Source organism: Ahaetulla prasina, chromosome 1 (assembly GCF_028640845.1).
Source record: "Ahaetulla prasina isolate Xishuangbanna chromosome 1, ASM2864084v1, whole genome shotgun sequence".
In the NCBI taxonomy this organism is placed as follows: Eukaryota; Metazoa; Chordata; class Lepidosauria; order Squamata; family Colubridae; genus Ahaetulla; species Ahaetulla prasina.
Window position 1 is genome coordinate 66,316,359 of NC_080539.1, and position 26,271 is coordinate 66,342,629.

The 26,271-nt window shown below is 38.6% G+C and overlaps 1 protein-coding gene across 3 annotated transcripts in view; it reads right to left on the reverse strand.

Moving 5' to 3' along the window:
- TOGARAM2 (TOG array regulator of axonemal microtubules 2) overlaps positions 1–26,271 on the reverse strand; it is an 84,169-nt gene that overhangs the window by 8,813 nt on the left and 49,085 nt on the right. For all 3 annotated transcript variants that reach the window (XM_058155792.1, XM_058156667.1, XM_058154961.1), the window contains exons 9-18: positions 24,022–24,178; positions 20,494–20,658; positions 19,097–19,238; positions 16,225–16,330; positions 11,000–11,235; positions 9,801–9,959; positions 9,598–9,715; positions 9,144–9,247; positions 6,053–6,251; positions 4,789–5,005 (exon numbers count right to left, since the gene is read on the reverse strand). In XM_058155792.1, coding sequence (XP_058011775.1) covers positions 4,789–5,005; positions 6,053–6,251; positions 9,144–9,247; positions 9,598–9,715; positions 9,801–9,959; positions 11,000–11,235; positions 16,225–16,330; positions 19,097–19,238; positions 20,494–20,658; positions 24,022–24,178 — 1,603 coding nt within the window. The remainder of the gene's footprint in view (positions 1–4,788; positions 5,006–6,052; positions 6,252–9,143; positions 9,248–9,597; positions 9,716–9,800; positions 9,960–10,999; positions 11,236–16,224; positions 16,331–19,096; positions 19,239–20,493; positions 20,659–24,021; positions 24,179–26,271) is intronic.

Consider the following 26,271-nt stretch of genomic DNA (forward strand, 5'->3'; position numbering starts at 1 on the left):
AAAAAAAATCATGTTCTGATCAATGCCATCCATTGTGATAGATGGAAGAGGAATGATGTGTGTGCTGAGGAAGAGGATGATGTGTGTGTTGAGAAAGGCAACTCTTGTCCTTTTAGTGATTAATGGAAACCATTTGCTGCAGCAGGAAGAACACTTGCTTTGAAATGCTAATATCGAATGTGGAGAGTGGGTGTTAATTATTGATGATCATTGCCCCCTTATTAATATCTTTAAAGTTTTTAGTTCACTTGTAGAACTGACTTTCAAAACTCATTCTAAAATAAAGCACGGTACATTTCTCTTTTTTTGTCTTCCAGAAAGATGTGCTGTACATTTCAAAAATCTGAGAATCATGAAAGCCCCAATAAGCTATTGGTAGGAGATTAATTTAGAGCTGCTTTCCCAGAAGGTCAAGAAATGGGGAGATGCAAGGTTTGACAGCAATGTTGTTATTTTTTTAATCATCTGCAGCCAGCCTTCACAAAGTGAGGAATCAGGTACCAGATGAAAAAACTCAATTCCTGAAATACAGTCAGAGGACACATCCTTTTGAATGAGTGTTGTTCTTACATCCATGCAAACAGGACCATTCTGCAAATGTAAAGCGTATTGTATATCTTCAAAAAGTATTGCTGATGTTGATTATTATATTAAGCCATTTTTCTTGCTGCTCTGACAGAAATGGGAGAGTTCTCTCTATCTCCATCTGATATTCTGATTCAAATAAACTTTTCGTAAAATCAGTGTAAGGAAGGTTTCGGTATGCTTTATGTTACTGCACGGAAAATAGTACCAAGAAAGAAAATGAATATATAAAGTAATGAAAATTACAGGAAGGAAAAGGTATTTTAGAAAATATCCATATCATGATATTACAATCAGTTAACCACATTTATGAAGCCAGTTCTTTTTTAAGAATTTTATTAAATTTCAAAAACTAAAAAAAGCTAAGAGCTCATTATATTTTTCAAATCCAAACATTTCTGTCCAGTGACATCTAGAACCTGTGATTTCCAAGGTCATATGAGCCCCATACTTATAAATGACAATCATACGTTCCCTGGAAGAGCAAAGAAATGTATATACATACTGTCCTCTTGCGGTGGAAGCTCCTAAAGCATCCATAGATAAGGTAAGTTGTTCCCAGTCCAGTCAAGGAAGGAAAATAATGTTATTCCAAACTCAAAATTTACACAAAGAATGATAATTCCTAGACCGTCCATTATCCTGATCCATAGAAGTATCGGTGGACATTTTTAATTCTAGTATCAGGGTTATTTTTGTCAGAAGCAGCCCACTGGGATCCAGTATAAAAGAAGCAAAGGATTTGGATAAAAGGAGAATACTCCTTGTGGATGCGCAAGTGTCTAGCCAAGTATAGGCAACCTGTGCACATGTTGCTGAGCTACAACTAACAGCTTCTCTCAGCATTGACTGTGTTTTCTATAGAAGCTGGGAGCTGTAGTTCTACAATGACACACATTAGCTATGTCTCAGAATTACAACACAGTAAAATTAATGTCTGATTCTAAATTCAGTGCTCGTGTTCTTCAATATGGGCAGAAATATGACATGGTTTGGATATAAGTAAATCTACTAAGACATCTGTATGTTAGTACTAACTTCATTCGTGATTCATGAAATCCTATAATACGTCTGGCCTATTCACCCAGTATAGTATTTTCATATTGATATAAATCTATGTGGTATGAAATTTACAGCAGTCCTTGGTTTTGTAGTTATTGGCAATTGCAATTTCTGTCTTTGGAGAACAATGTTTGAAAGAAGCAGTCATTTAGACATGGATTTATGCTTGTTTGTTCTTCAGAAATGAGTTCAGTAAACTATAAATTTCCTTTGAAGAAGAAGAGTATGCATTGGAGATATTTATGGATTAGAGATAGGAGAATGAGCTGGATGAAGCTCATAAGTTAGGGCTTCTATAAAGCCAGCACAGAAGGCTTATTTGGGAGATTGTCTTCAAATCAAGAGCAAAATAACTCATGGGCTATATTCACACAATGCACATAACCTTGTCTCTGAAATATTGTAGATTTACACAATACATGGAGCCATACACTAACCAACTCCCCACCCCCCACCCCCTCTTCACATCAAACAGTAGGCAGTGAAAAAGCAAATCAGGATTCAAACTTACCAAACTTTTTTTTTTAATGACAATTTATAAGGCTGCCTAGTCAAGATGTGACTACAGGTAGATAACTATCAATCATATAACCACATTAATAATTAAAAACAAAAAGCAAGCACTATAAACAAGGATAAAAATCCAACCAAAAAACCAGTCATTGCATTAAATGGGTCTAGCTAACACCCATGTCCAATGCTTACTGGAAGAGTCAAGTCTTTAACATCTTTCAGAAGGTCATCAAGGCCATTGAAATTCTAGGGGATATATTGGCCATTGGTTAGGCCAGTGGCCCCGAACATTTTGGGCACCAAGAACCGGTTCCATGGTGATAAGTTTTTCCATGGACTGGAGGGAATGTGGTTGCCTGAATCCAATGGATGGGCTTTGCTTGTTTGCATGGCCCAGTTTCTGACATGCTGCAGCCTAGTGTTGGTTCACAAACCGAGGGTTGGGGACCCCTGGGTTAGCCAATATAAGAGAGATAAGTCCCATTACAGGTAATTCTTGATTTACAGCCAGAATTGAGCCTGCAATTATGCTAGTAAATTGTGCCAATCATTAAGCTTGTCATCATGTGACCATATCCAATTTTACTTTTTTTGTCCTGGTCATAAGCAAACGTGGCGGTCATTAAGTGAATGCCACGGTCAATAGGGAAATACCATGGTCCTTAAGTGAGCCCATTGTTCGCCATAGATATTTTTTTGCTGGAAACCAGAAGTATGCCCCAGTTTCCAACAAAAAAGTCATAATCACAATCACATGGCCATATGATGCTGCAAACAGCCATAAATATGGGTTAGTTGCCAAGTGCCCACAATGCAATCACATGACTAGAGGAGAGACAGCCATCACCACTTTGAATTCAGGACACAAGTATCTTTTAAAAGGTTTGCCATAAGTTAGAATGTCAGTAAGTAACCAGTCATAAGTCGAGGAGTACCTGTAGATGGCATTGTTTAATGTAGAGGATCCATAGCATGCCTATGTTTTATCTATATTCATGCTGCCAACTGAGAAATGGAGTAGAAGAATCATGTAGAAATAACAGTACATCAAATTGCATGTAGGAACTTTTTTTTAATTCTCTTCAGTTAAAACTAATCATAAAAAAGAGAGGGCTTAGTCTCCTACCAGCACTGCATGGTGGAGCATAAAAGTGGAGTACCACTTCTACAATCTAAAATTATATTATTAGCTTCTCATGATTCTACTACCTAGTTTTCTTTCTGGACAATTGAACGTGTCCAGAAATATTTTACAAGAAGAGTTCTCCATTCCTCTGAAAACAACAAAATACCTTATCCCACCAGACTTGAAATCCTAGGCTTAGAAAACTTGGAACTCCGTCGCCTTCGACAAGACCTAAGTTTAACTCATAGAATCATCTATTGTAATATCCTTCCTGTTAAAGACTACTTCAGCTTTAATTGCAATAATACAAGACCAACCAATAGATTTAAACTTAATGTCAACCGCTTTAATCTAGATTGCAAAAAATATGACTTTTGTAACAGAATCATCAGTGCTTGGAATACTTTACCTGACTCTATGGTCTCTTCCCATAATCCTAAAAGCTTTAACCAAAAACTTTCTACTATTGACCTCACCCCATTCCTAAGAGGACCATAAGGGGCGTGCATAAGCGCACAAGCATGCCTACTGTTCCTGTCCTATTGTTTTTCTTTTCTTCTTCCTATATATATATGCTTATACCTCCTAATATTTACTCATATATATGTTTATATACTATATAATCTTTTTGTATGATGCCTACATATATTGTTGTGACAAATAAATAAATAAAATACAGATCTGGCCTCTCAAGCAAACTTGAGATTTCAGATTGCCCTACGAAGAACAATATAGAGATAGCTCCATAACTGTAACATCCAGATCATTGGAGTAGGATGTGTTTTCACTGCAGTATCAACTTTTAATGGGACAAAATTTTCCACCAATCTGCACTAAATGACTACAAAGGCCTTTTTTATTCCATATCCAACACTGCGTCCCTCCATCCCATATATGTTCATTTTCATGTAAGAATTTAGAGGAAATAAAAGATGGCAGTTTTATAGAACCCCAGATGACTTCATTTTATATCCAGCAAACTGAAGTCTAATGTTTAAGGTTCCTAGCTAAAAAATGGAAGACTCTTGAGTTCTAGATCTACCTCCTGCACAAAGCCAGCTGGGTGTCCTTAGGCCAGTTACTCTCTCTCTCAACCCCAGACAATGGTAAATTACCTCTAAAGAACATCACCAAAAAAACTTCATGGACTTGTCCAGGCTGTCATCAGGAGTCAACACTGGTTTGAAGACACACACACACATACACACACACTATAATCAAGCTATTCTGCCACTGCTAATTAGAACTGTGGGGGAGATTTGCTCTAAATCACATATTCTAAACTTACAGTAAATGCACAAATACTGAGATCTACAGTTTGGGAGACTTTGGATGTAATTTGTAACTCGAATGACGTATGTCCCCAAAACTATGCATTAAGTTAGCACATTAACAGTCTACCTTCTTTAAAATTCTGTAAGTCTTTTTCTCTGGTGGACTGAAAGATATGATATAACAGCAAACACAAAAATACACATATCTTGCAAGTAGATAACCATTACCTAAGTAAGTAATCATTGTGTCCAGAACCTTTACTGCCGCACTGTAAATCCCAGAATTCTTTGAGTTTAAGTTGTCCATCACTATAGTCACCACAGAGAAAAGGACTGGATTAAAGCCATTTTTAAGCGCTGGAATCATGGAGACAACTGATTCTAATGCATACTGGTTCACCTTCTTGTTGGAATCCTGAAGCCTCAGTGTAAAAGTATCAAAAATCTGTTAACATTAAGAAAATAAGCAAATAAATTCTACCATAAATATCATACATAGAAATGTGGGAATTCTTCCAACAAGTTATGAGCCAGTACATGAACATTTGGCTTTAATATATTTTGCCAGTCAAATATCTCTTGTATCCATCCTCATTTATCAAGTGTTAATAGAGGTCATTTGCAACAAATCAAACCATATTCCAATTCATTCACCAAGGCCCACGTTTAGCATAAGATCACAGCTGTAAAAGTAAAATTGTTAATGTTTAAAGGATAATAGCATAACTTGTTCATTAAGGATGTTATATGGCAGGGGTGTCAAACCCACGGCCCGTGGGCCAGATGCATCACATGCTGGCCACGCCCAGTTTAGCGAAGAGGAAAAGAGTCGCAATTCGTCATGTGACAATGCCGTGGTGATGCAAGTTTGACACCCCTGTTATATGGTATGAAAGAAAGCTCCCTTTCTAAATTGTATACCTTCAAGGTGGGAAAAAAAGAGGTAAAAGAGATATGCTAATGTTTCTATGAGAAGCAGTTTTAAATTGAGGGACTAATAATATCAATCTCTCAATGAGATGAAAGCAGAACTGTTTCTCCTCCTGATGTTTTAACAGTTAACAAGGTGAAGCAGAACTGGATCTCCAACAAGGAGAATCCATGTGCCTCAACTATTATAAATAATTCTTCATAAAAAATAGTAAATTGGAGAAAAGGTTTTTTTTTAAAGAGTAAAATCAATTCATCTGGCTGGGTCAGTGGTAAAATCTGGCCGGATCTATCTGGCTCGTGTGAGCCGGTAGGGCCAGTAGTGGGAGGCTCCGCCTACCGGCTGGGATGTCATTATGTCCCATTTTTGACCCTCAGAAGAGGTGCGCAAGAGCGTAGCGAGCACGCATGCATACGTGCTCACATTTCCGAACCAGTAGCAAAGGTAAGTACATTTCACCACTGGGCTGGGTGCTAGGATGGTACTGCCCTTGCAACGTTAATAAATATTTAATTTATAAATATTAATTTAATTAAGGATAGTAGTATTCATAATGGATACCTGCACAATATTTGAAGAGACAAAATGTGGGTTTTTCTTGCAATGTTCCATTAGTAAGGCTATTCCATCTATTCGTATCTGAAATTCCTTGGCCACAAGCAGTTTGTTTAGCTCCTTCAGCTGTTCCATTACTTCTATGCTGCGAAGTGAAGAGCAACGAGCTGCAGGTTGCGAAAAATTAAGAACATCTGAGGTAGACCTGGAGTTGAAAAGTGAAAAGCTTTTCACCATATTTGCCAACCATATTATAATACAGTAAATAATTTTCTTAAGCCCTGAAAGGAAGCATGATTTTCGGTATGCCAAATATATTGTGCAAGTTAAACAATGTTCACTTAACCTTCATGAGTCATTCCAGATGCAACTCTGAATCAACTTCAGAATACTACAGTAAATTAGACAAAGCTGGAGATGGGATTCTTTTAATTTATTTCCTTGAGTTTACAGGTGCATGGCCAACCATTCCTCACTGATTCTGAATAGCATATGAGATCAAGCTAACTAATTATATGATATTACATAAACACATGCAATTAAAAACAGTGCAGTACAATTAGTAGCATTAAAAAAACCTTTGAACACTCTAACTAGGCCAATGGTGTCTTGTTAAAAGCCTCCTCTCTCAGACAATTGTTGATGATTTGATAGATCTCTAGTGGAATCTGTAAAAGTCCTGAGGGTGTGGGGCAGATTATAGAAAAGCAGGTAGTGCTATAGGTTTTATGAACTTAAACTGTATGAGATTTTCTACAGCAAACTAAGAATTTTAATTAGTCTTGGAAATAAATTGACACGAAGGGTAGGTATTTCAATATAGGGATGATTTTTGAGAAGCTTCAACCTCCCCATCGTATTCATGGCTAAATGCAATTTCCAAAATGCCCCACAAAAATGAATTACCCCAAATCAAATTTGAGATCATTATGTAACCGATGCACATCTTTCTTCCCCAGATAGGGACACAATTGGTTTATCAACCAAAGCTGATAAAACAGAAACTTTGGCACAGATTTTGTTTGATTTTTAATGCACACACTGGATTTAAGAGGATCTAATCCACTGGTGGGTTGCTACCAGTTTGCCCCAGATTAGGCGAACCAGTAGCGGTGGCGGCAGGAGTCTCCGCCCGCCCACCCAGATGCTTCTGCACATGCACAGAAGCATCGCACGAGTGAGCAAACAGGTAGCTACGGGTTTGGAAATCCGCCCCTGATCTAATCTAATTTATGTCTTGCAGAAGGAAACATGCTGCAATCTTCACCACAGAATGACCAATCAAGAGCAAGAATAAATCTCCTTCAAACATATCTGGTTGCCCCCTTGACTTATATAAGATCAGGCATGCTATTCTTTTTGTTAGAGACCAAACTAGCATTTTTTTTAAATAATAAAAAAAAGAAGAAGTATCAAGAGTTGTAGATGCTCAGCCCGAGTCTTCGGATAAACTTAATGGATGTAAAAGCTAGAGATAGAAGCTATTATGACTGAATGGGTTCTACTTCTCCTCACAGGACTGCCTCTTCTTTGCCCATTATATGTTCCTTTGCTCATACTTCTTTGATGAAGTATCCTTTTAGCCTTCCGGAATAGGCTAAAGAACTCATATACAGCCCACAACAATAATAAGAGTATGAACTATACAAAGGAAATGGGGGTAAGAAGAGCATGAGTTCACAGACAAAAAGAACAATTTGTAAATCTGATCAGTAAGTCTGGAGAATAGAGACGCTACTTTTGGTTTTGCAAATGATTTCAAATGATTTAAAACACAGAATCTAACCAAAAAAAATCCTAAATTCTTCCTCAGTTAGGAATTAGCAGTTTCCTTCTCTCTTTCTGTAAAACATATCCTGTTTTTTCTTTATTCCTTGCTGCTCTGTTATTGCTGCTAGTCCTGCTAATTGCTAAAATGTGTAATTTCATGCTCCAGGCAATGCCATCCAAAGGATGTCGCTCACTCGGTGCCAAGAGAGGTGGCTTCCACCAGGTGTGGAGCTATGCAGCAAAGGGCAAGCAGGCAGTGTGTATTTCCAAAACATTCTCCCCAAGCCATCAAGCTCTCTCTGCAGCTAGAGTGGGAAGACAAATAGTAAATTCAGCTGGAAATTTGGTTCTCTGAGATGGCAGACTTTGAAAACTTATACGCATTCTAAAGAAGAGAGAAGTGCATTAGCTCTCTATATACAGTAAGGGTGCTTGCTTATCAAAATGCAACAAAGAGACACAGCCAAATAATGCTTCACTGACATCTGAAGGTGTGCTGCCTGTTCTAGGGCAGGGGTCTCCAAACTTGGAAGCTTTAAAGTTGTGGATTTCAACTACCAGAATTCCTTGGCCAGCCATGCTTAAGTCTTAAGGTTGCCATATTTGAAGACTCCTGTTCTAGAAGACAGACAAAGGTTTTCACAAGTAAGTCTTCTCTTCTAAATTAAGGGTTTTCAGCAGTGGCATAAACTATGTGTTAACTTAAAAACCGATCAGGCCTGTCACAATAATTTTCTCCATTTCTCAACTTGACACACTTTGGGGGAAGGAGGGAGCTTTGGAATGGCAGACCAGACATCAAGAACTTACTATCTCATAGGAACCAAGGTCATCCTAACAGGCGCTGGCCAGAGACTGGAAGAGGTTACCAAGGAGATGCCAGAACACCTAATTGGACAATGTGACCTTTGGCAAGGATGGAGGGAGCTGTTTAATCTTCCATTATACTGAAAGCATAGCAAATAGCCAGAGCTGGTTTGTTTTTCAACTGTGACGAAATGATGTAATCAATAAAGCAGTTCTTTAAGAAAGCTAAAAGTCTCAGAGTTGTTGAATTGGTTGGGTTCAATTCAACTCGGAACATTGACATTATGAGGAAAACATCAAGCATCTCAAGCAAATGGATTATGCTTAAAACAACAGCACAAGAAAGGGAACAAGCTTTTCCTTTGACTGTAGACTCTCAACATGCATGTAGAATGTAACAGGCACCTGAGCTTGTTTAAAAAAATAAAAAAAATAAAATACAGCATGTCTCCCAGTGACATGGTCTGGGTATTTCCAAAATCCAGCTAATCACAGAAACAAATGATGCTTCCCACCATACCCTTCGCCTGAAGATAGGCTGTCCAGTGAGATTGTCAAACTGCCATTCTTTGACCCTCTGTAACTTTTGGCAGAAGCAGCTTGGGAGACTGAATCTTCTGTCCCCTATGAAGATAAAGTCACACAGTTATTTTAACATTCTGGTCAATTTTCATGTTAAATCATTTGGCTGATTTGGACTAAGAATATAATGCAAAATGAGCCATTGTGGCTTGGAAACCATGGTGAATGTATTGAGCTGTGTGAACTCTGCCAATTGGGGTGTATTTAACAAAGCAGAGTGAAGAAAATAATGATTTTACTGCTATAAGTGAATGCGACTGGTATATTAGTTCTTTATGTCATTTCTGAAAAATACTCAATTGTGCAGTCAACGCCCATGTAGAGGATCAGATATTCTGATTCCCCTGTTAACTTACGCATTTCTAAGATTGTCTCTGGGCTTCCATACTTACTTTTTGTTTAATTGCAGCCATGACATCCCGCAGATCATGTGATGGTACATTTTGTTTCAAATACCCATCAAATTTTGAATGACACATAAGCATGTTCAGCATCTTCCGGCCATAACATCTAATGGAGGAAAGGGAAATCTTTTTAAGGTCAGCGGAGAACAAAATTCCATCTTCATTGAGGAAAGGGCATTTCCTGCTGTTACCTTGTGTCTTGATGGCAGTCCTGAGCCATCTTCACTAATGTCTGCACTAACAACTCTGTATTTTCCCGGTTGCCCGAGAGCAGTTTCTCAGCCCCGATCTGTTCCATGACTGTCAGTAAGTGCCCAGCAGCACATTTTCGAATGAGAGGGTTTCGGTGGCTGCAACAAAATGATCAGGGTTATCAGACACAGGGTACGTTTTGTCTCCATGCCAAAGTAGAAACCTGCCAATTCTTCTAGCTCACCTTCATTTATCCTACAGTGTATGCTTTTCTTAGAGTATGAATGGGAAAACACTTGCCTGTGCAAAGGAATCACAATCTACCATGATGGGCAAACACAATTTCCAGCTTAATTTACAGGCTTGCTTAGTGTTCTTTCTGTTTTTCTCTGCCACTCTATTTCATGGACAAGCAGTTTGAGGAATAAGCATAGGTCCAAAGAGCTGCAATGCTAATCCAAATTTCTGGTTTCCACTCGTAGGCTCATACAGAAAAATTCAGCCATCCTCTGGCAGGGATAGGAAAATTTTGCACCCTAGGTGCTGCTAAACTAAAACACTCCGTGCCTGCCTCCATTATGTTCCATAGTGAGGAGGAGCTGTAATCAGCTACCTCTGAAGGGTTACACATTTCCCCAAATTACCATATTTTTTGGAGTATAAGACACACCTTTTTCCCCCCAAAAAGAGGGTAAAAATCTGGGTGCGTCTTATACTCCAAATGTAGCCACGCCCAGCTTCTCAAATGGAAGTTTCAGAGGCTGAAAAAAGCATCAGAAACAAAGCTTCAGAAAAGAAGCCCCCAAACAGAGCTTCAGAAGCCTTTTTTCTGAAGCTGTTTTGGAGGCTTTCAGAGGCAGAAAAAAGTTTTTTCTGAAATGGAGTTTCAGAAGTTTCAGAGGCAGAAAAACAAAACAAAAAAAAGCAAGGCACAGAGCTCACAACCAAGGAACCTTTTGCTAAAATTCATCTCTGGGAACAGCTGATTGGGGGTATTCTGGTAGGCCAATCCACCTGCCAATCAGCTTTTTTCTTATTTTCCTCCCCAAAACTAAAGTACTCTGAAAGATACGGTACTCTAATAATTCAGAATTATGGAATTCTCTCTTACAACAATTTTCTTTTTTGCCAGCTCTTACTGCTCATGCCCATAGATCAACAAGGATTGAGATTGCAGATGAAAAGGCAATGTACATACATCACTCCATTGGCCATGAGGGCTGTCATTGCTCGCGAAGGAGTCACACTCTGTGCCATGATCCCCAAGGACTGGTCAGCTGCCTTCTGGATGAATTCACTAGTATCACCTGCCTTTTGAAGCAGGACTCGAGAAATCTCCTCAACTTCTTGATCCATGTGCTTCTTCATAGCTTTGAACAATTCAGCAAGTGTCCCAATAGCAAACCTAGATACTTTAGATCGTAAGTTGCTAACCTGATAAAAGAAAGTCATATGATCTTATATAATTTTGAAAAATTGTAAAGAACAACAGGCAGAGAATCAATGCAAGGCTATTTTCTTATCCAAATAAAGTCTCCAAAATTCAGCAATATGCAAAATCCCTTAGATGTCTAAGGGATTAGATGTCTAAAACTAGTATCTCTTATTTTATTTACTTATTAGATTTTTATTCCACCTTTATTATTTTATAAGTAACTCAAGGCAGCAAAAAATACATAGTACTTTTTTCCTCCTACTTTCCCTATAACAGCAACTGTGAGTTGATTGGGCTGAGGAAGAATGACTAAGCCAAGGTCACTTAGTTGGGTTTCAAGTTTAAGACAAGACTAGAACTCACAATCTCCTAATTTCTAGGCCAGCACCATAACCACTACACCAAACTGGCTCTTATTTTTCTCCGACTTCTGAATGCTTCTGTATGCTTCTACATACAGAAATTTATTGTACAAATTTTTACAATATATTTTCCAAGTTCCATGAGAACTTGTACCAAGGGATTATATGTACTTGCCCAAAAAGCTATTATAAGCCCCCAGATCTACAATGTTTCTTGATCAAAAAAATAGAAAACCTTCATTACTATATTCCATGTGACAACCAAATCTTGCCTTGCCTTTATCTTGACTAACACTTTTTAAACTTCAAAACAGAGTCTGAGTTTATTATAATTTTAGAAAAAAATGGGAAACCTAAATTATGCCAATGGTTTCCCAATGTTTGCCTAGAGAGGAAGCATGATGGCCTTTGAAAACTCTGTTGATAGGAGCCTATCAGCTGTTCAAACAATGAACAAGTGTGGAGTTGACTTTGCTTAGCTCTTGCTTTTTATTAGAAGGGTTTAAAATGAGAGCAATAAAACCTCTCCGTTAAGCGGTCAAATACAGTAAACAGAAAGTCTGCTGTAAGCAGCTCCAGGAAATTAACTCCTAGGAATGCAAGAACTAACATCCAATATGAGTTTTATAAGAAGGCCAAACAGTATTTAGCTCTGGGAAAATGGAAAATACAAATACTAGTTTGATCATGCAATTTTGGTATTATTTCCCTTTTCCTTGATAAAATGTTAAAAATCAGTGAAATTCCATTGATAGAATATAGAGAATGAAGACTTTATAGTTAAGGCACAGTAATCTGTCCTTCAGAAAGCCTGGAACTCTATGACTGTATACAAAAATTTCATTCATTCACTCACTCATTCACTCATTCATTTAGCTTAGAGACTGCCCAATTCTAAATTACTCTGGGTGGCAACAGCAAAGGAACAACCACTATCCTATAATAAGATCTAAGAGGAAACTCAAGTTTTTAATGACTTTCTGAATACCATTAGGGTGGGAGCCATATGGATCTCTGGGGAAATGCTATTCAAATAGCAGCTGCTGAGACAGAAAAGGCATCTTCCTAGGTCCTGAGAGATGGCATTGTTTAATCAAATTCATTAGTGTCTTAATACTAAGCCATAATAAATGAGTTCATATATCACTCTAAGCATGAGCTTCTACCGGGGTGAAAGGAGAGGGGCAAATAATATAATTTTATATTATTTAAATAGTTCTGGCAATGTCTGGATGTAAATATGAAAAAACAGGCTTTACATCATGATGGCCCAAGACATATAATTTTCATATCACTGTAGCATATTATGATTCCAAGCAAAAAAACCAAATAAATCCCATTATCCTTCATCATTCTGCACAAGCCATGTTGATGAAGGAATGGTTTGATGGTAACCATGGATAACTTTCAATAGCAAGGCATTTGACAAGACCGCAGCTGCATCATTAGCCATTTCAAACCCCTCCAATCCATACATGCAGCAGACTGACACCCACCATGAAGATGAAGCACGACCACAAACGCGAAGCCAAACAACAGCAATGCAACTCACCAATTCAAATCCCCCTGCATCTCAAACCAACCTAGCACAACTAAGCCCCCCCAACAGAACACACCCCCAGCCAATCAGAGCACAGCCAACCTCACCATCCAATTAGAGCACAGCCAAACTCCCAACCAATCAGAACACACCTCCACCCAATCAGAACACAGCCAAGCTTCCAACCAATCAGTTCAAACCCCCACTAGCAGTTAAAAGGAAGAAACAGCAGCGATCATACATTTCTCCTACAAATAGGAAGCTGTAAGCACCTAGCCTGATGATGACGAATGGGATTTCGTCGAAACGTCGCCAAGACACTTCAAATTTTACGCGGGAGAAAACCCGAATAACCAAAGACCTACATATATATATAGACCTATATACAAACACCAAATACCTATATACAAACACCCGTGAAAACCTCAGAAAACATATATATATATATATATATATATATATATATATATATATATATATATATATATATATATATATATATATATATATATATATATATATATATATAAGAATAGATTTATTTAATACATAGGAATTTATGATTTGACACATTTGGTGGTGTATATATACAAATAAATATAAAATTTGCTCCTCATTCAATTTCAAATACACATAAACAGAAGACTTCCCATTTTCCTGAGTATTGTTTTATATTCTTCATAATCAACATGAATGATCCAGACATCCAGATTCTTGCATTTTCTTTATTATTTATTTTGGTACCTTCATGTCAGTGTTGACTCCTGCCAACTGCTTGGACAAGTCTCCACACTTATCTGGGCAACATTTTCAGAAGGGGTTTGCCTTTGCATCCTTCCTAAGGCTGACAGACAGCCTCAAGCAGGCTCAAGATCCTCCAGCTGCCTTCATACTTAAACAGGACTATAACTCACAGTCACCTAGTTTCTAGCCTAGTACCTTAACCACTGCATCAAATTGACTCTCAGTTATTCCCAAGTACTAAAACTAAAATGTTCAATTTCATTCCCTTTTCTGACATAACTTGCCAGTTTTATTTTACATATAGAATGTATTTCTTATACAAAACTGTCACAGTGTCTTTGTCATATATCTTACACAGAAGAAGTCACAACTCAGTGGAGAACATATATTTTCTATGCAGAAAAATACATGTCATTGCATTTCTAAACCTGTTTCCATTAGACTTGATGAAAGATATATGTTTCCACAATAAGATATGTTTCTTAAGCTTATACTTTGCTATCTAAGGTCTGGGAATTTGTCACGAGTAAGCTACCTGAACAAGCATATCTCACTCTGCAGAATACAATGATAGTCCTTTTCTAGCTACTGTCTAAAGCACAATTGGATACTGTACAGCATATGTTCACAGATACAAGAACTGATTTTACATCTTAAAACCCAAAATGATTTGTGACAATAGAGACCTTTCTCAAGACAGGCCTCTCTCATTTTATTCACAGGCACCTCCCCTGAATCAACCAGACAGTAAAACAACACAATTGGATGTACCCTGCCTATCTGAAGGACATCCTTGACCATAGGAATGTGGGGAGAGGGGATGGGAGAGGAGAGGAGAGGAGCACTGGCAAGTGGGCTGTGGGAAAAATTACAGAGATAATTTTTAGATTCTACAACAGCAGCAACTTCAGTATGGAAGAAAAGAACTTATATTAGGGGTGAAATTTATTTACCTTCCTTATCGGCTCGGAAGTCCACATGCGCAGAAGGTAAAAAATACACCCGGGCAGCGGGTGTCACTGGTGGTTCGATGATCGCATCACGAGAGCCGGTCAGAACCGGGAGCATTTCACCCCTGACTTATATAGCATATGCCTGATATATCTCTATAAATCTATATCAGGGTGCACATTATTGAATCCTTCCCTAAGCTAATAATAGTGAATGCAGAAGAGTCCAAAATGTTCCCACAGATTGGGAAGGAAGAAAAAAACCTCACTAGGTTGCAAAGCTAAATGCAATCCAGACACAAAAAGCTACTCTAAAGTAGCCTTGCTTTAACTAGAGCCCTTCAGATATCTTGGGATTCAACTTTCAGCATCCCGCCTGATTAGAAATATTAGGAGAGTAGCAGATGGGAAGCTGTTCTAAAAATGTGCATAGCAGATAAATAGTTCTGTTCATTTCTTCTCTGCACTTCTAACCTACTGAACCATGTCCAGCCAGCCAGTCAACCATTTTACTTCTCCTGGAAACAATTGTATTCTGGAAAGTTTACAAGAATTTTACAAAGAAAATAAACTAATAAAACATCCATATTTTTAAAAAAGTACATTAAAATCAAAACTGTCACAATCTTCAATCAACATATTATCCTCAGGTACAGAGGTGGATTTCAGCAGGTTCTGACCAGTTCTGGAAAACCGGTAGCGGAAATTTTGAATAGTTCAGAGAACCGGTAGTAAACATTCTGATTGGCTCCGCCCCCATCTATTCTCTGCCTCCTGAGTCCCAGCTGATCGGGAGGAAATGGGGATTTTGCAGTATTCTTCCCCTGAGGAGGGAATGGAGATTTTACAGTATCCTTCCGCTGCCACGCCCACCAAGCCATGCCATGTCCACCAAGCCACACCCACAGAACTGGTAGTAAAAAAAATTGAAACCCACCACTGCTCAGGTGGCACTGAGAACTGTACCTCTGAGTTCCAGCCCCTGTCACTTTGCAGTGGTAGAGTCAGAGCCCTGGTAACTTCTGCTAGAAACCATGGACTTTCACACTTCATTCTGCTCCACTCTCTCCATCTTTTGTTCCCCTATCCTTCTCCTCATCAGAATAAATTATACATTACCTTAAAGCATGTTTTTCAAAACAGTTTTATACAAATACAGATATGAACATATTTGTATACCTTGTTTTCCTGTAATTTTATTCCCATCCTGAAGGTAATAAAAGTTTATTAACTTTTTTCTAGTATAAATAACCATAAATAGCACATTGGGCAGACACACAGGTGCACAAAAGTATAAAAGCTGCTTGGAGACTGAATAGAAGCAGATTGGCAAGCATCAGGTAATCCACCAGAGAAGATTGATTGGACATATGCTAAATATTTGTTTCCCACCTCCTTTGTAGCTGCCAAGGAAACATCATGAAGTCTACCCTGCAGAACTTCTGTATGGCAGGTAGCCAAGCATATGATGTTGAAGAGTCCTTTCTCCTTCAAGTGCCTGAGAGGCAGTTATCAGAAAGATGGAAAAAGGAAAAAAAAAGAGCGGGGAGAGAAATCATTAGTCTCACCAGGCATGTTGCAGAAACCTCATTTCTCTTACTTGGTAAGACTGTGTGTGAAAATGAGATATGTCACAAAAGTAACTTGGTAGAACTATAGAAAAGTAAAGACTCAGAAATTCTCATACACAGTGGATTTTAGAACTACTGATGGGAAAACATTTTATCACCCGTGTACATAGTGTCTATAACATACAGAATCCCCTGCAAATTAAGCTGAATAAAAGTGTGTGATTTATCTACTAGTTCTGCATAACAGGCTCCATTCTTGGAAACGGCTGAGCAGCAGAGTGACTCCCCTCCAGAAAAGAAAGTTTTTATTCTTTGTACCTTCACCGCCACTTTGTTCTTATTATACTGTGCTCCCCAGCACCATCTTACTACATTAACAACTTTGCCTGTTGGTGACCCCCCCCCCAAAAAAAATGAAGATAGGTAACAAATTCCAAAGTAAATGATTGAATTCCTTTAACTTCCTTGTCATCCAGCATGTTTCTATAATTTTCTGCTTCTCGTGTACTTAAAGGTGTTTCACTCTTGGTCTTAGATTTATTAGCAATATGCAATGTGCTCCACCAAAATGCTGTTTTTATACCTACCGTATATACTCGAATATAAGCCGATCCGAGTATAAGCCGAGGTCCCCAATTTTACCTCAAAAAACTGGGGTAAACTGGGGACTCGAGTATAAGCCGAGGGAGGGAAATGAGGCAGCTACCGGTCAGGGAAAGCCTCCCTCCCTCAGCCGAGAAGGCTGGCGGCTCCCCCGCCCCGCCCTCTCACTGCACCGGCAGGGCTTCCCCGCGCTAATGCAAAAGCCCGCCAAGTTTGCACCATCCGGTATAATGTGAAAAAAAGAAGAAAAAAAAACCTCGAGTATAAGCCGTATATACTCGAGTATAAGCCGAGGGGACGTTTTTCAGCACAAAAAACATGCTGAAAAACTCGGCTTATACTCGAGTATATACGGTATTTGCATTTCTGAGTGTTCCTTTTCACGCTGTTCATTTGGACCATGCTTCGGTTTTCTGAAGGAATTCTTATTCTCCCACATAACTTGATGTCTATGGGGATTCTCAATCATCCAAATTATGGTTGTCCCAAAGGTGCTTTTTCAAGAGGCAGCTGGACTTTCTGGTTTTTCTTTGAAGACATTTCACATCTCATCCAAGAAGCTTCTTCAGCTCTGACTGGATAGTGAGAAATGGAAGGATTTATATTCCTTCCAGACAGCTGGTCACTTGCATTCTTTTTAGTGAGTGTTGAGGCCACCTGGAGGTTTATTTGTTTCATCAGGGTCACCTGAGCCAAAAATGCTTTTTCAAGAGGCAACTGGATTTTCTGATTTTTATTTTCCTTCGAAGACGTTTTGCTTCTCATCCAAGAAGTTTCTTCTTCAAAAAAAAAAAAAACAACAACCCAAAAAGTCCAGTTGCCTCTTGAAAAAGCACCTTTGGGACAACCATGACCTGGATGACTGAGAATCCCCATAGACATTCAGGGTCACCTGAGTAGTGCAAATGGATTTGGAGTCTTCTTGGAACTGTTGTAGACTGGAGATAAATGATGTCATAGCCCTTTTCCCTCTATTGAGAAAGGGCTTTTCAATTTTGACATCAATGGCCTCTTTTACCCCTCTTTCAAACCAGCAGTCCTCTCTGCCCAAAATATGGACTTTGCTATCTTCAAGAGTGGCCTGTTTTTTTAAATGAAGATGGAATGCTGAATTTAGTCCTGATGGGTGATGGGTCCCGGATAGCTTGTCTGATGTTATTCATTACCTATACTTACAGTTGGACCTGGCTTTCCAAAGTTAGTTGCATGTACATGTTACATGACCCATTGTGGGTATCCTCAGAAGGAGCATGGTAGAGGAGGAGAGAAATACAGTTGTGCCCTTTAAGTCCAGCTCCTTTTAAATACGCATTGCACATGCAACATTTGGCAAAAACAGGCCAGGGCCCTTGCCACTCAGTGGTGGCACCAAGTTGACTTTTTTGATACCTTCTATAGATGTCTCAGCCTCAGCTTCTTCTTCCCCTAAACTGGCCAGTCCCACCAGCTGCTCTGGGAGATAGCGCTAAAAATTACAACTACATAAAACCCATCCCTCTTCCTTATTTTTTTTTCCTCTCCTTGCATTGGCTTTTTGTGATGAGAAAAAAGAAAACTAGCCATGCAACATCAGCTGGCTCTAATGCATAGCAAAGCCAAAACTCAGAAGAGCCACAGAGTTATGGGAGCCACTGTAAAGTACCACCATGGAAAGGAAATCATAAGAAGTGGAATGAGGCATGAATTCCTACCATTCAGGACCTACTAGTTTTCCCTCTACAGGGGAAAAAAAGTAGTAAATCTGCCCATGCTGCCTTTCTTCCTGCGCGTAGGGTATAAGATTGCAGGCCCCATAGCATTCTCATTACACAGACATTATTATGTGGTTTGGGGGAACCAACATACCTGAGAATATTGCCACCTTTTCCCATTGTCTTTTTTCCATTTCCCCCCATTTTGAAGACATTTTTTTCAAAATGATACATGGTTGTATTACACTTTGTACCCAGCTTCCCTTTAATGCATAAATTACAAATCTTAACATTTTGGTGGCCACCTGCAGTTCTTTCTGCACAATGTCCATCCTGCACCAGGTCTTGACATCACTGACTTTCACGCAGCATAGCAAGTAGTGTTCTTCCTTTCCTTACCAATCATTGCTACTGAGCCACTTGAGGGCGTCTATTAATTCATGTTCTGGATGAGACAAAGGTCTTATCTCAAAGGCATCCCTATTTATAAGGTCCTCTTCCCATTCTGGAGAGTGTTGGAGATTTGCTGGCAGGGAATTAGCTGTAAACATAAAATTACACTCAAATGTTATTTTACATACATACACATACATGTATATTGTATACAATTGAGCGTGTCCAGAAATATTTCATAAGAAGAGTCCTCCACTCCTCTGCTTGCAAGAAAATACCTTATGCCACCAGACTTTAAATTCTGGGTTTAGAAAATTTAGAACTATGCCACCTTCAGTATGACTTGAGCTTAGCTCATAAAATCATCTGCTACAATGTCCTTCCTGTCAATGACTACTTCAGCTTCAACCACAACAATACACGAGCACACAATAGATTCAAACTTAAAGTGAACTGCTCCAATCTCGATTGCAGAAAATGTGACTTCAGTAACAAGAGTTGTTAATGCCTGGAATGCACTACCAAACTCTGTGGTCTCATCCCAAAACCCCCAAAATTGTAAACTAAGACTGTCTACTGTTGACCTCACCCCATTCCTAAGAGGTCTGTAAGGGGCGTGCATAAGAACCTACCGTCCCTGTCCTAATGTTCCCTTTAGTTGTATTCATTTTATGTATTTAATTCATGTTATACTTATATATATTATTTAATATGTATTTGACTAAATAAATAAATAAATAAATATATGTCACATCCTACTGAAAAAATATCTATCTATAGCTATGTCTGTCTATTCATATCTCTATCTATCTATCTATCTATCTATCTATCTATCTATCTATCTATCTATATGTCTGTCTATCTATCTATATCTATATCATCTCTATCTCTATCTATCTATCTATCTATCTATCTATCTATCTATATGTCTGTCTATCTATCTATATCTATATCATCTCTATCTCTATCTATCTATCTATCTATCTAGCAATCAATCAGTCACATCCTAATGAAAACGTGATGGTTTTGCTGGGTTATGGAAGAAGAAGACTCAGAAGTAGAATCAGAAAATGCAATTTTTTCCTTCCAGATCCTTCCTTCCTAATTGTTTATTGTTTAAGAGATGTGAAAGAAACCACTTAAGACTCAAAAAATGGAGTTGCCATTGGCAACAAAGCAGCCATCATATCTCAGCAACTGAGGCTATAGGTACATCCTCACAATGGCTCTTCTCACCCTGTGAGAGACAGCGCTGATGTCATGAAGTCATCTAACACTATAATGCAAGCACTTTCTTTATAACTTTTTCCTACAAAACAAATGTATGAAGTCCTTTCCCAGTCATATTATAACAAAAGCAAAAGGGGTACGTATAAAAAGCTGGGAGAATTTTTAGGTCACACCTGATGCATGTCTCAGGAAATTGCTCTCTTGGCTGATAACAGGGATGCTGGGCAATGAGGGCCTGTTCACTCGTTTCCTTAAGGCCATCCCAACAGAAGCTCTGCAAGGTTTGCTCAGGTTGAGGGTAACAGGGGTGGCTCCATTGTGATTAAGCCAACTGGATCCTGCAGAAAGTAATTTAAGGAGGTCAGTGAAGGATGGAGGAAGAAACATAGAATAGAATTTTAGAATAGAATAGAATTTTATTGGCCAAGTGTGATTGGACACACAAGGAATTTGTCTTGGTGCATATGCTCTCAGTGTACATAAAAGAAAAGATACGTTCATCAAGGTACAACATTTACAACACATCTGCCAGAACACAACACATCTGCCAGAACATACAATGGAAGGGGGAAAAAAACCATCTACTACACTGATGGCCCAATGGATGTTCACATTAATTAATGATCAAGACTATTTTACTATCCGCGTTAGTATTCCAGTCTTATTAATTTTTATTTTAAAAATATCCCCAAAAAATTCAACTGCTTATGACCATATCACCTTTTGACACACCCAAGCTACACATTAATCTTTACTGTATGTACTTGTTAATCTAAACTGATCAAGAAAGTGGAGATTTTTTTAAATACATATCACCTTGATTCCATTTTTTAGACAAAGAATTTGCTTCAATGTCAGCATTTAAAATACAATTTCCCATGTAAGCTCTTTTTAAAAGATTCTAATCACCATTCTCTGCCTGTAACTCTGAAACGTGTGTCTTTTAGTTTGATAACATTTCTGTTCTATGGCTTAGATCAGGGGTTTCTAAATGATTTGCCATCACACCTGCCTTTGGTGTAATCTTAATGCACACACTTCTCCTAAAAATCCAAAAACAAAAAGGAATCAAAACAAAAAGGAAACAAGGAAACTTGGAGAAAGATGGATTTCTTGTAACAATACAACTAAAATGTTCGTCACATATTCCACGGTCTTTGTCTACTTTGTCTTCCCCCAAACAGCTACCCCTTAGATTTGGAAAATCCTGCCTCAGAGCATTTCACTTTCTTTTCTTTTCTTTCATTTCCATTTTAGAGATAAATCTAAATTATGACCTTGTTTGAAGTTCTCATTGGTTATCTTTTGAATGTAAACCAAATCCCATTTAGAAGTGGACGGGAGGGGGAAAAACTATTGGGGAGGGAGATCAGTAATGGAACTGAGTAGATTTAGATCAGGACTGTCTAACCTTGGCAAGACTTGTAGACTTAAGCTCCCAGAATTCCCCAGCTATGCAAAGGGGTGTGTGGAATTCTGGAAGTTGAAATCCACAAGTCTTAAAGTTGCCAGAGTTGGACACCCCTGATCTAGGCAATCAAGTAAGGCAACTTCCAGACACCTTTTGCTTTCTTTCCCCAGTCCAAGGGGTAAGTCTAGTTTGCCTTGCTTCATATCAAAACTAATCAAGGAGAGAAGCAACCTAGAACTAAGGAGAACTTTCCTGACAGTTAGAACAATTAATCAGTGGAACAACTTGCCTGCAGAAGTTGTGAATGTTCCAACACTGGAAATTTTTAAGAAAATGTTGGATAACCATTTGTCTGAGATGGTGTAGGGTTTCCTGCCTGGGCAGGGGGTTGGACTAGAAGACCTCCAAGGTCCCTTCCAACTCTGATATTATTATTATTATATCATTGTAGCAAATAGGTCCACTCCAGTGGTGGGTTTCAAAAAATTTTACTATCAGTTCTGTGGGTGTGGCTTGGTGGGCATGGCAGGGGAAGGTTACTGTAATATCCCCATTTCCTCCCGAGCAGCTGGGACTCAGGAGGCAGAGAATAGATAGAATCAGGGCCAATCAGAGATGGTATTTACCAGTTCTCCGAACTACTCAAAAAAAAATTTTTTTTTGTTTGTTTGTTTACATTTATACCCCGCCCTTCTCCGAAGACTCAGGGCGGCTTACAGTGTATAAGGCAAAATTTCTGCTACCAGTTCTCCAGAACTGATCAGAACCTGCTGAAACCCACTTCTGGTCCACTGCTTTCTGCCTATCCCATTCTGAAAGAACTTCAACAATAATTCAACATTCACACACACAAAATAGCTCAATAGTTTTAAATTATATGCATACATATATTACTCTGGAATCCTTTCTCATGTGAATCAAAAAGTGAAATGTTTCAGGCTTTGAAGAAAGGAAATGCAAAAGCTGCTAACTAATTAATTAGGGATGCCGTCTTAATCAAGTACAAGGTGTGTTTTTTTTTTTAAAAAGTTGAATTAATCAATGTACCAACTAAAGATGAGAGCATTTTGAGCTCAATCGGATAATCTTCATTCCACGTGTACTGGTTGGTCCCAAAGGTCCACTTTAAAACACATCACTGGGCAATTGTCTTCCAAAAGACCACCTTTTGTCCCTAATTCTGAAAGGTTAGTCTCTCAGCAAAAAGTAAAAAAAAAAATGACCAGGTATAAGGGTCTGGTTCAGGGGTGGATTCTGCTTACCTTTACGACCGGTTCGCAATGGGAGCGTGTGTGTTTCTGTGCTTGCACAGAAGCTTCTGTGCATGCGCAGATTCTCCATAATGACGGAGCCTCCCACCGGTTTTACTACCAGTTCGCAAGAACCGGACCGAACCAGGAGCAACCCACCACTGGTCTGGTTTTGGCAGAATGCAGACTAATATCTTTCCCTGCTGCAGCAGAGAGCATTGCCAAAATATCTTACAAATGCCTCCAAACTTAAAATGCATAGTTAATGGATGCAACATTGATGGTCTCTCTGAAAGCTTTCCACCTTAAGAACATGTATATACTTAAAACAAATAAACACTTTCTACAAAATATTTTTCCTTGGCCGTAATTTTTTTAAAAAAATTAAATATTGTTGTGCACCTTATGGTCCTAAATGCACCCATCATCTCAAAAGCTGTTCATGTGGCCCCAGGAGAACCTTTCAAAGTTTCCAGCAAACTGAAAATTATAATGTGCTTGACAGTTGCTGTTGCTGTTTTAAAATATGCGGTTTGGACAAAACATGATTTCTGATCCGACAGATCCTGATAGGACTCTCTATCTTTAAAACATAAAACCCATAGAAATTCACCTGATGTCATGAACCCAGCATAAATGGGGCCGATACCGGCATATAGAAGTTTTAATTTTTTAAAAAAAAACTTTTAAAAACTCATTTTAGTTGGCACTATTTAAAAAAAAGTGGTGTAAAGCAGCTACTATTATCAGAATTTTAATTTGCCACTATAACACCCAACTAATCTTCTGTTGGATGCTGCAGCTTGAAACCAATCAGACCATGTGTTTACTAACAGAGCTGGATTGTTTAATCTATTTTTCCTACTGCTGCCTAGGGCTTCATTTTAATCCATCTTAAGTTCACCAGAGGACACCATGAGTGAGAGTGGGGGAGTAGGTAGGCTCCTTAAAGTTGGCACTAGACCATTTCTAATGTGATTGGACAAAATAAATCCATCTGCAAAAATAAATTTCCTCCTTCTTTTACATTCATCACATACCGTCCAGAACATTTCTTGACTGTTGTTCCTGGATTTTTATGGATCTTTCCTTTTCTCTCTCTTTTTCCTTTTCCTTTTCTCTGCACAAGAACTCTATTTCCTTTAGCTGCTTCTGACGCATTTTCTCCTGAGCTGACTTGGATATTGTGACATGAATCTGGACACAACAGAAGCATACACACTTCATACAGCTATATATGTGTATGGGTGCAGGTGCATATATGTAGAGAGAATAACTTGTACAGAATAGCAAAGAGACAGATTAATCAGTTACATTACTATTATTAATTTACTATAACCCAAAATAAAAAAATTATCAATGTGAATTATGGTTTCATGCTCTTCATTTTTCATTGGAGTCAACCTGAATAGATAGGCATGGAAAATTCCTTCAATTTATCATGTGTAATTCAGAAGGAAGGACTTATTTAGAAGGAAGGACTCACTGGAGAAGAGCCTAATGCTGGGAATGATTGAGGGCAAAAGAAGAAAGGGACGGCAGAGAATGAGGTGGCTGGATGGAGTCACAGAAGCAGTCAGCATGAGCTTAAATGGTCTTGGGGGGGTGGTAGAGGACGGGAAGGCTAGAGGAACGTTGTCCATGGGGTCGCGATGGGTCGGACATGACTTAGCAACCAACAACAAATTCAGATTGGGTTTTTAAAAAGTGAGATTCAAGCCATATTAGACACGAATCATGACATGGCAGATTCTCTCACTAGATCTCTGAGCATCTTTACAAGTTTCTATAAAGATGGAAGAAGGAGCACCGCTGTTAGAATAGACTTGAATGCCAGCCATTTAATTCTTGATTTAAGTCTGAAACTAATTGCAAAGCAGAGAGGGAAAATGCACCATATGTAACACAGGTACCTGCTGAAGTTTCTTTCATGCTTAACAGCAGCTTTGAGACCAGGAGCCCAATTTACATTAGTGAAATGGTGCAGGAGAAAAAGCATTAAAGCCCAGTTCCTAATGATACAGAATCAATCCAATTTGTTATACTCATACAAACAGACCAGCTGCTTTTCAAAGGAAAACATAAGGAACTCTAGTCCTGTATTCCCCTTACCTCATATTATTTGTCACCCAAAATTGAAATTACTAGAAAAAGCTTAATCTGAGGCAGATATTGAATCAGAAAAAAATATCAAGGGATCTTGTACAACATCAGAAAAAGTAAAGCAAGAAATAAAGACCTGCAGCAATTTTTTTATATAGGCAATCTCTTTTGAAATCACGTACACATATCGCTAGTTTGGGGCTGATATTAAGCCCATACCAACCCTAAAGCTGTTCAGCCTCCCAGATAGAAAAGCTTAAGAAGCACAATACTGAATTGATTAAAAAGAATCCGATCTGGGACAGCTAAAATGGAAGTGGTAGATTGTAGTGTATCAGAATATCCTTCCTAATCAGTTTAACATTGTGTTGAACATAAATTGCTTGTATCAAAGGCCAATTCGCTACTTCACATTTATTATAATGTGACATTTATTCTTTTGCATTCCATAAATTATGTATTTATTTTGATGGCTGTTGCTTTGTGTGGAATGTGAGTGCACGGATATCATACAGACTTTGTTGATATTCCACAGTAATTAATAACAAATGACTCAAATTTATTCTTACCACTTTATTATTTACCTACCTACACACTGGGAGTCAAGCTATTTATAAGCTTTTTGGTAAATCTTTGAAAAGACCAATATAGTGTAGTACCTAAGATGCCGGAATGGAATGGAAAAACCTAGCTTTTACTCCAGCTTCTGCACCGAATATACACTGGTTGATTTCAAACCAGGGGCTCTTTTTCTGCATGATCTATCTCAAGAAGCTATTTGTGGAGAGAAAACTGCCTTGAGCTCTTGAAGAAAAGCCCTTTATAGAAGGGAAGGAGGATGGATGGATAAATGGATGGAGGGACAGATAAATGGATGGAATTCCAGCTTAGGCCGGCCCTATCATTGGGCAAAATGAAGTGTGGGGAAGCCACTAAGTTTTCCATTATTTAATTCATCATCACTGCCTTTCTGTTGGAGAGGGAAGCATTCCTGTTGATGGCTGAGCTCCTGCATTGTTCATCCTGCCAATATCACTTCTGGACTTAGGCCCCATTTCCTCACTCTCCTCTGTTCTTCTCCTCCAGAAATTCCTTTCCAAAGCTTGAGGACTGTACCTCAGAGGAGATTCATCACTCATTGCTTGATAATGCCAGCTTTGCAAATGGCAGAGCAAAGCCTAACAAGA